The sequence below is a fragment of the Odocoileus virginianus genome, chromosome 21 (assembly GCF_023699985.2).
Source record: "Odocoileus virginianus isolate 20LAN1187 ecotype Illinois chromosome 21, Ovbor_1.2, whole genome shotgun sequence".
NCBI classification, from domain to species: Eukaryota; Metazoa; Chordata; class Mammalia; order Artiodactyla; family Cervidae; genus Odocoileus; species Odocoileus virginianus.
Genome location: NC_069694.1, coordinates 47,424,100 through 47,439,197, shown reverse-complemented (window position 1 = coordinate 47,439,197; position 15,098 = coordinate 47,424,100). Strand labels below are relative to the sequence as shown.

Genomic DNA, 15,098 nt, shown 5'->3' with positions numbered 1-15,098 from the left:
TGACCACTTATAAAGTACTCTTGCAAAAAATCTGAATCTGATCAGGCTTCTAGGCCAAAAGTACCAGTTTATACACAATCATGTTAAATGATACCATGGGGATAGAATCTGCAAAGTCCAGAATGTGGGGAATTCTAAGGGACAAGATCCGGATTCCTCAACAAACAAATGGCAGGGGAAAGCCTCAGAGAATAAATAGAGGCCACGGCAAGTCATACGGAAACCACCAAGAAGAGACAACAGCAAGAAAGATAGAAAAATGATGAAGAGCTATTCAAAGTATTTAAAAGGCATTTCAAATGGCAGCCATTTGGTGTCAGGGCAAACTTGCATTAAAAACCCAGCTTTGCCTCACTCAAATCAGTCCTATTCTTGCCCCAGTGGTGTGTAATCTTTGTAAATATGATCCTTGTCATTAAGAAAATATCTATAGCTATCTATAAATGTTAGGAAGATATAGAAATCCATAATTTGCTAAGATTTCTAGAAGAAACAACAGATTTGGGTACTCAAATTGCCAATTTAAACTACATGAAACCAGAGAATACAAGTGTAGTTGAGGATATGGAGAAACTGGAAACCCTGGGCTCCGTCACTGGGAATGTAAAATGATGTAGTCACTGTGGAAAGTAGTGTCATGTGCCTTCAAAAAACTGAAAATAGAATTACCACGTGATCCAATAGTTTGCAACTGATGATATGTTCATAAGAATTAAAAGTAGGGTCTCAAAAAGAAATCTGTATACCCACATTTTTAGTGGCATTATTCCCAATAGCTAAAAGGTGGAAGAAACCCAATTATTCATCAGTGGATAAATGGATAAGTAAAATGGAATATATACATGCAATGGGGTATTATTCAGGCTTAAAAAGGAAAAAAAATAATCTAACACATGCTACAAAACAGATGCATCTTCAGGACATTGTGCTGAGTAAAATAAACTAGTCACAAAAAGAGAAATACTGCATGATTACACTTATAGGAGGCAGAGAGGAGACAAAATCCTTGAAATGGAAAGAACAGTAGAATGGTGGGAACCAGGGACTGAGAAGAGGCAGAAACCGGGAGTTGTTATTTGACGGGTGGAGAGTTTCAGTTTTACAAGATGGTAACATTTACAGAGATGAGTGGTGGTGATGGCTGCATACACATACACACAAACCATAAATGAACTTACTGCCATCTTAACTTAAAAATGGTTAAGATGAGGGACTTCCCTTGTGACCCACTGGTTAAAACTCTGTACTCCACTGCAGAGGGTATGGGTTCAATCCCTGGTTAGGGAACCAAGATCCTGCTTGCCACACGGCACAGTAAAAAAAAGAAAGCCTAAGATGATAAATTTTATATGCATTTTACCACAATTTTTACATTTCAGAAAAATTACATGAAAAAAAAATACTCATATTTATATCTAGGATGATTCTTTTCTAAAAGTTTTACAAAAACCCCAAGGTTTTATAGTAGAAACCCTAGCAATGACATAATCAAAATGAATCAGAGTTACGTCTGGACAGCTTTAGCTACACTAACTACTTTCATAAACAGGTACACTTTTAGGCAAAAGCAATTCTCCTCTCAGAATTAATGACATTCAGCAATATTTCTGTGCATGAAATGAACGCAAAGTATTTTAAATAGTGTTGATGACAGATGTCCTATATTTTCTAAAGAATATGCTCTTGAAATTCTCTTATGAACTTTAAACTGGAATCAACATTTTAAAGAATTACAGAAGAATGCAGAATTATTTGCGCCTTTTACAAAAGAACATCTGTGAGCAGCAAAACTATAGTTGCAAATTCCCCAAATGTTGAACTTGAAACAAAGTTTCCACACTGGCTCTGAGATTCATATATAATCTGCCTTTCATATTTGTGCATTCCACATCTGTAGATTCAACCAACCATGGATCGAAAATATTCTTTAAAAAAATTCTATAAAGTTTCAAAAAGCAAAATTTGAATTTGCCTTGCACCTGCAATGGTTTGCATAGTATTTACATTGCATTTACAGCTATTTACACAGTATTTACATTGTGTTACGTATGATAAGTAATCTTGAGATAATTTAAAGTATAAGGATGTTAGGTAACATGCAAGTACTATTCTGTTTTATATAAGGGACTATTGCAGCCTTGGATTTGGTATTGGCAAGAATCCTAGAACAAATCCCCATGGGTACAGAGGAATGGCTGTAATTGTACAGATGTCAGGGCAGGCACAAGAGCACTGTTGCCTCGTAAGTTTAATCATGACAACAAAAATGCAAAAATGTGAGATTAAGTCAGTCTCTTTTCAGAGAGACAGAGGAGAAGAGAGAGAGAGAGAGACTCTGTGTGTGTGTGAGAGAGAGAGAGAGAGAGGAGAGAGAGAGATTGATTTTCTGAGTTCCTATAAAACATTTTTAAAAGAAAAAATAAGATTTGGGTCCCACTGATATGTGCAAACTGAAGCTTTTAACCACCAGCATGCCATGGATAGACAAGAATATGCCAAATTACAGATTTTCCCAAAACAAGTAAGGCAAATCTAAGAGATGAAATTATAGACAATAGTGAGAGAAAAGCTGAAGAGGCAGCATGGTGTCAGTCTGCCTGGGTTCAAACCCCAGGTCTACCCCAGTGTGACCTTAAATAAGCATTTGTGACATTGCTGAACCTCAGCTTTTAACCTATAAAATGGTACTAATATCACATGATTTGTAGGGTGGTTAAGATTAAATGAGATAACATAGCCCAGAGCAGATCATTCTGCATCCATTCTATAGTCATGACTATTACTATTATTTCTAAGAGCACTACACCCTGTGCCATTTTCTATTTTATCTCCTATTCAGAAGCCTATGTGATCCCCAAATCTATTATTCCTAGCCCAAATCTTTTCCCTGAAACCTAGACCAATTAACTAAGGAATTAAAAAAAGTCTCTGAAGCACAAAAGAGTCTAAAAGATTGAAAAAGACTCTCACTAGAGCTTCCTTAGTGGCTCAGATGGTAAAGAATATGCCTGCAATGAGGGAGACCTGGATTCGAACCCTCCAGGGAAGATCCCCTGGAGGAGGGCATGGCAACCCACTCCAATGTTCTTGCCTGGAGAATCCCGTGGACAGAACAGCCTGGTAGGCTATACAGTCCATGAGGTCCAAAGAGTCAGACACAGCTGAGTGACTCAAGCACTGCACAGAGCTGAGCTGCAAAGACCTGTTGCAGGAAAAATGATTTAAAGCACTGGGATTCATTCATAACATACAAAAGGGAGCAGCCCCCTGCAGACTATCTGGCCAAGGGTGGGTGTAGGGCTTATAACATGTAAGGGAGGCAGCATGTACTCAGATATTAAATATCTTTAGAACTTGTTCCTTATGGTATTATTGAGGGGAGAAGGTGTCAAAAGGTGTTTTTTTTAATTATTTTTTTCCTCTACTACAGTTTATTAAATGTCCTCTAGGCACTGGAAATACAACGGAGAGTTCTATTCTCTGTCCTCACAGGACTAAGGAAGCTGAGGAAGTCAGACAGTTACACCAAACCATGATAAGTGCTCTGTGATGGGAAATCTGCTACTTTCTAAAAAGAGCTACTGAGGCTCCAGTGAGCTGGTCAGGGAAGGGGTTCCTGAAAGAAGAGATATTGGAGCTATTAATATTTCTTATAGGATGAAGAGTAAGTCACTGCTGTGAATTAGAGAGAGTGTTCCCAGGGAGTTCCCTGGTAGCTTGAAAGAAAGTGAAAGAAATTGTTCATTGCTCAGTCATGTCCAACTCTTTGTGACCCCCATGGACTATAGCCGTCCAGGCTCTCTCTCCATGGGATTTTCCAGGCAAGAACACTGGAATGGGTTGCCATTTCCTGCTCCAGGGGATCTTCCTGACCCAGGGATTGAACCTAGTCTCCTGCACTGCAGGCGGATTCTTTACCGTCTGAACCACCAGGGAACAGTGATTAGGATTCACGGCTTGCACTGTCTCAGCCTGGGTTCAATCTCTGGTCAACCGAGATCCTGCAAGCTGTGCAGCCAAAAAAAAAAAAAAGAGAGAAAGAGAGAGAAACTGTGTTCCCAATCATGCTGAAAGGCTGGAGGAGAGAGCAAGCGTGCCTCCTAGGGTAAGACAAAATCGAAACTTTGAGGATGACTGCAGCCCTGACTATAATGAATAGTAAGAGAGGAAACTGAGATACAAACAGGGCCACTATGAACCAGTTCAATTTAAAAAAAAAACTGGTTTTATTATTGGCAGTTGAGTGTTTTAACCCAGGAATGACAAGATTGGGTTCTCCTTTTTGAAGGGTGATGCTCCTTGCAGCATGGCAGAGGGAGTCAGGGACACTGATGAAGTGGACCCCAGGGACAGAGAGCTGCCGAGAGGGGCACAAGACGGTAGGTGCTGGAACTGCTAGGAGTTGGAGAGTGATCTCACAGGGATGGACCTGTGCCTGGGGATAGGGAGATAAAATGCCACTCACCGAGGCCTACACCTGGAGGTCTCCAACCAGACACTGGAGGGAGAAGAGTTGGGCAGAAGGGAAGGGAAAGTGAGTGGGTCAGTTATTCCTTCTGTGCCTGCAGCACTTCAAGAAATCCAAGTAGAAATGCTCAGAAGGCAGATAAACATGGGCCGCAAGAGGAAAAGGTGCGCTGACCTTAACATGTCCATCCGCTGTGCCCTCTTGCTTGGCATGTCTGAGCAACTACAAGAAGCTCTGTGTCAGAGCCCAGTGAGGGGAGGAGGAAAGAATGCTAAATCAAGTTGCTCAAATATTGATAGGCCTGGTTAAATGTTAAATTACAATCTAATTGCAAAGGAAAGCTTTTGAAGGAATTTAAGTAGAGGAGTTAACCCATCAGATTTACTGTTTACAAGCAAGAGGAGAAAATGAAAAGATTAAGTGGCTGCTCCAACAGGCCAGACAAGACATGCCGGCTGTTTGGACTATGGTGGTGGCAGTGGAAGAGAGAAGTGGACATTTGAGATGCATTAGAATGTAGAATGGAAAGGATTTGGCAGTAGGCTGAAAATTGGGGTGAGGTAGTGGGAGAAATCAGGGATGACTCCTAAATGTCTGTCTTGAGTATGTGGATAAGTGGGGTCTACGTGCCGGACCCTGTTTGAGGTCAAAGATGACTCACCAGTTGCCCAAGCATCACCCTCTGCCCTGGGCTGTACGAGCGGATGAACCTCTTTAATTCCACTGGGTGGCACAGATGATGAGCTGAGGGTGATTTTAACCATATCCTTCCCCGTGTGCTTGTTAGCTACCCAAACTGTCTTCTTTTTCCATGTTGAATAGAAGATACGATCACCAAAGAAGGACACTGCAAGCAGACTGTGCCTAAAACAACAGGAGAAAAGCATAAAGAATGGCAGAATATTTCTTCCTGGACTTATTAAAGTTTCACTTCAACTTATGGTCTGAATTTTAATCACCTATGTTTCTCATTTAGGGTTAGAAACAAACATTAAGTTTAAATTTGTATTTATGTAGTCATAATCTGAATTAATAGGACATATTTTTAGCTTCAGATCCATTATCTCATTTTTGTTTTTGCTACTTAGCATGTAATTGTGGTGAAAATTAAATAAAGAAGAAAATAGACACAGAATAAGAGTGGATTGCTGGTTTCGTCACTTTCACATGCCTAATTTCTGCTCTCACTAAAGGCAGCTAGATTAGTTGCTGGCAAGATAGCAAATCAAATGAAACATAGATTTTTACAAAGCACAGGATATAATAATTTAAAAAAAAAACAACTAACCAGCATGTGAAAACTATAAGCCAAATACTCTGTTATTTTTATTTATTTATTTACTTAATCTTCACAATAATCTCAAGTAATAGGTGCTACTATTATTCCCACTGAAAAACCTCTGCTTCGTTGACTATGGTAAAGTCTTTGACTAAGTGAATCACAACAAACTGGAAAATTTTTAAAGAGATGGGAGTACCAGACCACCTTACCTGTTTCCTGTGAAACCTGTATGTGGGTCAAGAAGCAACAGATAGAACCAGACATAGAACAATTGATTGGTTCAAAATTGGGAAAGGAGTACAACAAGGCTGTATATTGTCACTCTGCCTATTTCACTTATATGCATAGCACATCATGAGAAATGCCAGGCTGGATGAATAACAAGCTAGAATCAAGATTGCTGGGAGAAATATCAACAACCTCAGATATACAGATACTACTCTAAAGGCAGAAAGTGAAGAGGAACTAAAGAGCCTCTTAATGAGGGTGAAGGATGAGAGAGAAAAAGTCGGCTTGAAACTCAGCATTCAAAGAACTAAGATTATGGCTTCTGGTCTCATCACTTTGTGGCAAATAGAAGGGGAAAAAGTGAAGGCAGTGACAGACTTTATTTTATTGGGCTCCAAAATCACTGCAGATGGTCACAGCAGCCATGAAATTAAAAATCCTTGGAAGGAAAGGTATGACAAATGTAGACAGCATATTAAAAAGCAAAGCTATTACTTTGCCCACAAATGTCTGTATAGTCAAAGCCATGGTTTTCCCAGGAGTCATGTACAAATATGAGAGTTGGACCATAAAGAAGGCTGAATGCTGAAGAATTGATGCTTTTCAAACTGTGGTGCTGGAGAAGACTCTTGAGAGTCCCTTGGACTGCAAGGAGATTAAACCAGTCAGTCCTAAAGGAAATCAACACTGAATATTCACTGGAAGGACTGATGTTGAAGCTCCAATACTTTGGCCACCTGATATGAAGAGCTGACCCATTGGAAAAGACCCTGATGCTGGCAAAAAGTACAGGCAAAAGGAGAAGGGGGAAGTAGAGGATGAGATGGTTAGATAGCATCACCAACTCAATGAACATGAATTTGAGCAAACTCTAGGAGATGATGGGAACAGAAGAGCCTGGCATACTATAGCTCATGGGGTCTCAAAGAGTTGGATATGACTTAGAAACGGCAACAACAAACTATCCCCACTATATGGCTGTCAGCATAATTGATAGCATATCAGGCCTGTATAGTTTCTCCTGTCTTTCCACTGACCCTACCCTACTCAGGACTGTACTGTGCAGCAAATAACTTCTGTTGTCAAAGGCTTTGTAATTAATTGTTGTTGTTCAGTCACTAAGTCATGTCCAACTCTTTGCAACCCCATGGACCATAGCCTGTCAGGCTCCTCTGTCCATGGGATTTCCCAGGCAAGAATATTGGAGTGGGTTGCCATTTCCTTCTCCAGTGCATCTTGTAATCAACAGATATGGTTTAATAATCATTAGGATCGAGTAGCCTCTATGCTCTATTGGTCACCAAAACGTGATGAGGACCTTCACTGTTGTATTTTCAGCACCCACAAGACTAAGTTATTCATTCATGACTCTTGACTTAGGAATGCACTTCCTATTTCCAAGTATGTACTCCTAGACCCTAGGTTAACTCTAAACTTGTCTCAATGGCCCCTTCACAGTATGGAGTGCAGCTACAAATGCTTTCGGATCATTATCCACCTGATCCCACCCTGTAAGTTACCCAAAAATATACTGATCCACTGATTGTATGGAGTGGCCTGCCTTCTTTTTCAATCTCAAGATACTTTTTCAATTCAGTGGGCACTTCCTGTTCCCTCCATCCTCCAACACTCGCATTAAAGGAAGCAAGATGAGAGAAGTCATGTAACCTATCTAAGTCACTCACCTAATAAATAGTATATCTGGGACTTGAACTCAAGTCTTTTGGACCCCAAAATCTGTGCTAAACCACTACATCGGTTTAGCTGACAAAAGTAAAATTCATTTATCACACAAACTCCAAATGGCAAGTGTTTTATTTTACACCAAAAGCAAAACTTACTGCAGGGGATATTTGCTAAAAAGGACAGAACCGCCGTCATAATCACAGGAAGAAATACGAGGATCACCTCCTTCTCTATAGTACTGAATCCAAAAGAGCCGTTTATCAAGCACATCCAGTGATACAGCTGCAATTTTCTCTTATGTCTCCAACAGAAGCTCCACTTCCACACCACCAAGATCTGCTCTGTGAAGGCTGCCAGCCACCTCTGAAGACCAAAACATGAACGGCAAACATATCACAGAGACACCTCAGTGAGTGTCAGGTCACTTAAATGGTTGACTCTTTCAATGTTCCAGTAGTCCCCAGAGGTCTGAACAGAACAAGTTTGACTATTTGAATGAAAATTCAATTCAACAAATATTTATTGCCCTGTTACTGCAATTCCATGTGATTTCAAATTAGAAGGAGAATTTTGCTTCTCTAGTTGGAAACCTTGGTAGTCAAGATGCTATTGGTAGAGGGAGCCTGCTTCGGTTCAAATCCAGGCAAATGCCCTATTGAAAATGGGGTTTGTGCATCATAAGAGAGGGTCTTTGTCTCAATCAGGAGGCCCGTTTGAGTCAAAATGTTATGATTCCTTGACTTTTCATCAGATTTTGAAATATATTTCAATGTCCAAAGCCAACAGAATTTACCTTGCTACTGGATCAACTACTATATTTGCAGGATATTTTAAGGCACTTACGAGAACCCAGGAATTGTTTCCTTTCATATCAGTTACTGAAATGATTCCTTCTTGTTGATTTGACCAAATAAATTCTTCATTGATCCAATTTATTGTCATTCCTGAAACATTTTTATCTATATCACATACTTTCTGTAAAATCAAAATTTTAAATTGTTATTAGTATTTATCCATTCACAGCAAAATTGTTTTATTTTTATACAACAAAGTTTATTCTTTTAAGTAATTGTCATTTTTGTACTTTCCCAAAATTATTTAAATGATAAACTATTTGTAGATATTGTGCCATTGTTCAGATGCAGCAATATTCATTCTCCCATGTGAATATTTCTGGGCATAGAATTTATATCACAGTTTTGAAATGAAAATTTACTCTCTATTTATGTAAATTAGGCAGTCAGTCATAATGTGTGAATAATTTTAACTACAGTAATGGCGGAATTTCAATTTTACCTTACAGTTAGTTTATTCAACTCCATTTGCCAGTGGAATTTCCCAGATTCTCGCCTGAATCCAATTTCAAGCTTTGCTAAATGCTAGCAAGACTGCCTTGGAGTTTGTGCATAGGGTCATGAAGTAGATTTCGCATTAGGGCCCCCACTTTTCTTCTAGCACCTTCTCCACCAAGTCCTGCTCTTTCTACAAGTCCTCACCCTTCCGGCTGTGACCCCAGGATCCTCATAGCAGGGCTTTTCTTTATGCTTTCTCATTATAAAAACAACTTAATCAAACCTCTTCTAATTTCATGCTGTGCAAGTAAACCAGTCCTCTAACAGGGTGGAGGGTGAGAGACAGGAGGAAGCCCTGGTTTGCACCACAGCAAATTTCCGTGGTGGAAATAGTCCCACAATCTCTGGTTTTCAACTACCAACATGAAGTCACTGAACACAGAGTTGGGCAGAAATCAGTCTCCAGAATCTGTGCTATTCCTACATTTCATACGAAGTAATCTAGCCAATCCATTTAATCAGTTGCTAATATATTAATTCACGCAGGTAAACTATTTGCTTTTTAAAGGTTGTCTCCTGTAAACAATGTTTTAACAAAGGAGGGACTAATACTAGTGGATTTTAGGCTTCAGGCCAATCTGTTCCTAATGATTTGCCACAAATTCCCAACTATCTAATGCTTTTTTCCATTTCTCTGACAATAAACCCTCCAGATTCTTAAACTCAAGATTTTGGAACTGGTCTATGGATGGCTGGAGAATAATGAGTAGCCATTTTGTTAAAAGTGAGATTAGCAAGTATTAGAGATGTGGTAAAACAAATTAGCACCTAATTGAGGCTTTAGGAGGGTGAAAATTTTGTTTAAAAACAAAAATTAAACAAAAACACAAAAGCAAACAGTAGGTACTTTGTGTTGGGGATAAATACTGAAGGTGAAGCCACCTGCTCTCTATAATTCACTTCCCAGGAGAAACATTCCTATTGGGACTCATTTAAGGGTTTTACTAATTAAGAAGAAAGATTAAAGATCTTTTGTATGTGCTTGAACCAAAATATATTGCTATCTATCTCCTGCTTTATTATTTTTTTCCAGCATGCAAACACCTTGAGAAGAAAAAAAATTTCTTCCTAAATTTCAGGTGCAAAAACCCATGACAGATTTTAAACAGATAAAACAGGGCTTCTCAACCTCACCACAATTGATGTTTAGGGCCTGATAATTCTCTGTTTGGGGGACTGTCCTATATATTGTAGGATGGTTGGCAGTGCCTCTGGCCCCTTAACACATTCTCTCTTCTCCCCATTCTAGTTGTGACAACCAAAATGTTTCTAGACATTGCCAAAGGTCCCTGGAGGCAAACTTGCCTCCAGCTGAGAACCACTAGAATAGAAAATAATGGTGTAAATAATCTGTCTTAACCATAAAATGGTGATCTGGCTTATTACACTTACATCTTTCCAAAATTACATAGACATCCTCACTTTCTCTTTTGGGGACTTCTGAATATCAATGCCACATGCATGGGCTTGTTCAATAATATGATAGCACAGATGCAGATTAAATACCTACATATGCTGGATGCATTGTAATAATTTTCATTTATCTGAATGTTACAAATTTTGCTTTATCATTTTTGACAGCCTGTTCAAAAAAATCCCTCAAATGACACAGGAAATGTTACTTTACCTCTTGCCTCTGTCCCATTCAAATGGACTCTTGCAAGAGTTGTCTTGCAAAGACAACTTCACTACAACTTCACTGTAATGAAAATCCATGATCACTGATACGCCAGCATCTGCCACCAATCGTTCATAATTCATTCCTTTCAAGTCAATCCTAAAGATACTATTTCCAAGGGAGAAAATTAAGAAGGGCACAGGACCTGCATGGGAAGAAACCAAACAGTATATTTTCCATGCTCTTTTGTCTGATTTAGACAAAATACTTCCCCATGACAAATAACACAAGTAGAATTAATTTTTAAGTCCTGATTTTATATTTTAAATAAATACCATTGTTTAGAGGATAAAGAATTCCTGTAGATGTTCATAATTAATTTTATAAATCATCTCCACAAATTGATTGTAAGAAATGAACGTTGCCAACTTATGAAAAGAAAAACAACTGTTTGAAGAGAAAGACACTTCCTAGCTTAGTAATATTATATGTTCAAAAAGAAACCACCTACTGTATTCTGTTATACAGAGGGTCTGTATGAGTGTCAAATCTAATTATGTAAATCAGAAATAAAATTACAGATATTACTGTTTGGGAAATGGATCTCTCCCCCCTCTAGTCTTACCTTATGAATAGAGCCTCCAGGTTACTGACAGAGAAGAACATGGTGAAACCTAGAGGTCTTAAGTAGAAGCAGGAAAAACTCAAATGCTGTCTATGAAAGCTCTGAAATAGTTTGTTCCTGTTAACATTGCCACATAAAATTTAGGACTCCCAAAAAAAAAAAACAGTTTAGGACTCCCAATTAAATTCAAATTGCATATATATTGCATGGGACATCTTTTATCTTTAATAATTGTTCCCTGCTTACCTGAAATTCAAAACTCAAGTAACTGAGTGGTCTATATTTTTATTTGCCAAATCTGAGTAGTGGACCTCACTGGACATCTTGATTTCTACAAGGCCTTGCCTTGTATCCTAACCCCACACCTGAGACTCTGTTCTGTTCTAGGTGATTACCATCTACCCAGTCTGACTCCCACGTACTCAGTACCTGCTTGGGAATCTGATATCTTTCTCTGGAAATTTCAGAAGAAATTCTAGCTGACTTCACACAGAGCTTGCATGTGATGCTCCAAGACAGGGGACAATTTCAATCCCTGCAGCCAGGATTAGAAAAGGTTCGTTTTCTTGATCTTTCCTTACTGAGGGTGGGGAGGCTTCTGCCACTCTGCCTTTAGATAACAATACCAGGTAACCACAAAGATAAGTGGGGGATTAGGAAAGAATTCCAACATATTCTCACTGCCCTGCCAGGGTGACTCCATTCTAATATTTTCACCAATAGGAACAAAGTCAAAGAAACTAGCAGACTTAACAAATTAATAAAAGCAGTTTCTACCCTATGGTAGTTATTTTACTAACAATAATAATAATGAACTTTCACATCCTGATCTCATTTACCCGTGGTATAACAACATGGGCTGTACAGGCCGTATATTACATTTGATGAATTAAAGAGAAAAAAAGAAATCTGAAAAACACTGAAATCCATAAAAAACAAACCATAGCATTAACCTTAATAGCTTTTCAAAAATATTTATAAAAATACTAAATATAACAAATATTATCCTAAGATTTTTCTCATTCACGGGTGAATTCTAGCATTCAGGATTTTATCCTAGCTCTCGGAACTAGAAGACCTAGACATTACCTAGCTCAGTGTTTCCCAAAATTGTTCAAAAGAATCACACAGGGTGTTGTGTGTCTTTGGCAGATCACTTCCCTGGAGATTCCAATTCAGTAAGGTTGGGCTGAGGACTAGAAATCTGTTTTTTGAATAGATAATCCAGGTGATTCTTTTATCCTACCGAATTTGGAAATCATAGATCTAGTTCAGATGAGGTACTCGACGATGCTTCCCAAAGTCCCACCAACAGTTGGTGGCAGAGTTAGATTTAGAACTCAGGTACTATCTTCCCAATCCAGCACTCTCTCGTGCCTCGCTCTGGGTTGTCATGAGTTACGACATCACAATCTTCATTTTACTCAAGTAACTCATTTTAATTCTGCTCCCCTCCAAACGCCGTCCCTATATTGTTAACATTGTTTTATGTAAACCAGAGTCTAGGCTGAGTATTGTAAAAATGAATTATAATATGATTTAAAAGAAAGTTAAAAGACTAGTCCTAGTGAAATAGTCATTAGTCTGTACTATGCTGGAAATGATAAATATGTTAGCAGTTTTTAAGACCTGTCAAGGACTCATATCACAGGTGCGTGGTACAATCTGTGGATGTGTCAGCAGGGTGAGCATGTCTGAACAAGTAAATTTTCCCATGTCAAAGCCTACAGCGTTTATTTTGGGTGCAGTTCAGTGAGAAGAAAATGCATAGAAAATCACTTCTAAGCAGTGCAAACACAAAGACTGCAAACAGGTCCCAGCAAATCAAACGGAAATTCTGACTTCTCAACCTGGGGATTAGTAGGGGATCTTCAGGAATTAGAAAGGAGCCCAGGATGTTTGGAGCACATTGAAGATCTGGGGCTTCCATAGCACAGAGGTTAATCACAAAAAGCGGGGTTTTGATTGAAAGGGTTGGGGGTGGGTGGGCGGCAATATTTCACAACCAGCACCCCTTCATCTGCTCTGCATCTGAGAGAGTGGCCCCACCCAGGTAAATGAGAGGAGGAATCAACTGTCTACTTTGGGCCTTGGGGGCGAAAGTTCATGGGACCAAGTGAACACATTAAGGATACTGGCAAGCAGATTAGCAAGACACCTTCGTCTTCTCAGGCCCACAAGGTCACTTGCCGTCAACATCACAGGTTTCCTGCTCTAAATCTGGAGACAAACTGAAAAAGTCTCACAGGACAAAAGAGAAAATAGAGCTCTGGATCTTCAGGATTCAATGACACCCTGAGAAAAGAATGTAGATTTAAACTGATGGGTCTGGTGTAAAAAAGCCTGATGCCTCCTACCTTCTCCTGCCTAAGCTCCTGATAAGAGTGATTTGTTTCTTCCCAGCAAGGAGCTGACTTGAATATTATCTGTGTTTTATGAAGTACAAAAGTTTTATTTCACTCTAAAAGTCTATCCTTATCTTTTTCCAATTACAGGACTTAAAAGGATATGCATTTACTTTTTGGGAAATCACAGCTTTCTTCTCAACTTATTCATTAGGGTCAAAACTCAGGACAGGTGAGAGAGAAGCTGGGTGGCTCATAAGTCATACATTGAATACAAACAGCTCATACAACTCAATAACCAAAAATACCCAGACAGCTCAATCGAAAAATGGGCAGAAGACCTGAAGAGACATTTCTCCAGAGAAGAAATACAGACGGCCAAGAGGCACAAGAAAAGATGCTCATCATTGCTAATTATTAGAGAAAAGCAAAGTAAGTAGGAAGGAGAAAGATCAGTTCATACCAGTCAGAATGGCCATCATTAAAAAGTCTGCAAATAACAAATGCTGGAGAGAGTATAGAAAAAAGGGAGCCCTCCTACACTGTTATTGGGAATGTAAACTGGTGCTGCCACTATGGCAAACGAGTATGGAGTGCCCTCAGAAAACTAAACATAAAATCATCATGTGATCCTGCAATCCCACTCCTGGGCATATATGCGGAGAAAACCATAATTCAGAAAGACTCATGTACCCATATACTCAGAGCAGCACTATTCACAATAGCCAAGATACAGAATGTCCATTCACAGATGAATGAATAAAGAAGATGTGGCACACATATACAATGGAATACACTCAGTCATAAAAAGAATGAACTAATACCATTTGTAGCAATATGGTTGGACCTAGAGATTATCATAGTAAGCAAAGTAGGAAAGAAAAAGAAATACCACGTGGTATCACTTATATGTGAAATCTAAAATACAATACAAATGAACATAACTACAAAACGGAAGCAGACTCACAGACCCAGAGAACACACTTGTAGTTGTCAAGGCAGGGTGCTGGGAGAGGGGTGGGGAGGGAAGGATTGGGAGTTTAGGATTAGCAGATGCAAACTATTATATATAGGATGGATAAACAACAAGGTCATACTATAGAGCATGGGGAATTATATTCAATATCCTGTGATAAACCATAATGGAAGAGAGGATAAATATATATGTATAACTGAATCACTGTTGTATGGCAGAAATTAACACAATACTGAAAATAAGCTATACTTCAATAAAATTGTTTAGAAAATAATAACACATCTAGAAAGGTGAGAAAAGAGATGTGAACTTAAATTATTACCAAACCAAACCTGGGTCTGCTCGCCTGCGTGCAGTAAGGCCCATCTGCTGACATCAGGTTATGGTGAAGGACAGCACAGTGTTCATTGTAGGAAGCCATACAAAGCCTGGAACAGCTAGTGCTCAAAAACCCTGTCCTCCCCATGGCTTTCTGCAAAGCATTTATCATGGAAGGTGGAGGGGGGGGGTGTCCCAGA

At 39.1% G+C, this 15,098-nt stretch overlaps 1 protein-coding gene across 1 annotated transcript in view; it reads right to left on the bottom strand.

Moving 5' to 3' along the window:
- The window catches only part of EGF (epidermal growth factor), a 96,477-nt gene that overhangs the window by 64,809 nt on the left and 16,570 nt on the right, over positions 1–15,098 (bottom strand). Inside the window, 5 exon segments of the mRNA XM_070452276.1 lie at positions 5,130–5,332; positions 7,820–8,047; positions 8,458–8,639; positions 10,644–10,702; positions 10,705–10,839. Of these exon segments, the coding sequence (XP_070308377.1) occupies positions 5,130–5,332; positions 7,820–8,047; positions 8,458–8,639; positions 10,644–10,702; positions 10,705–10,839 (807 nt within the window).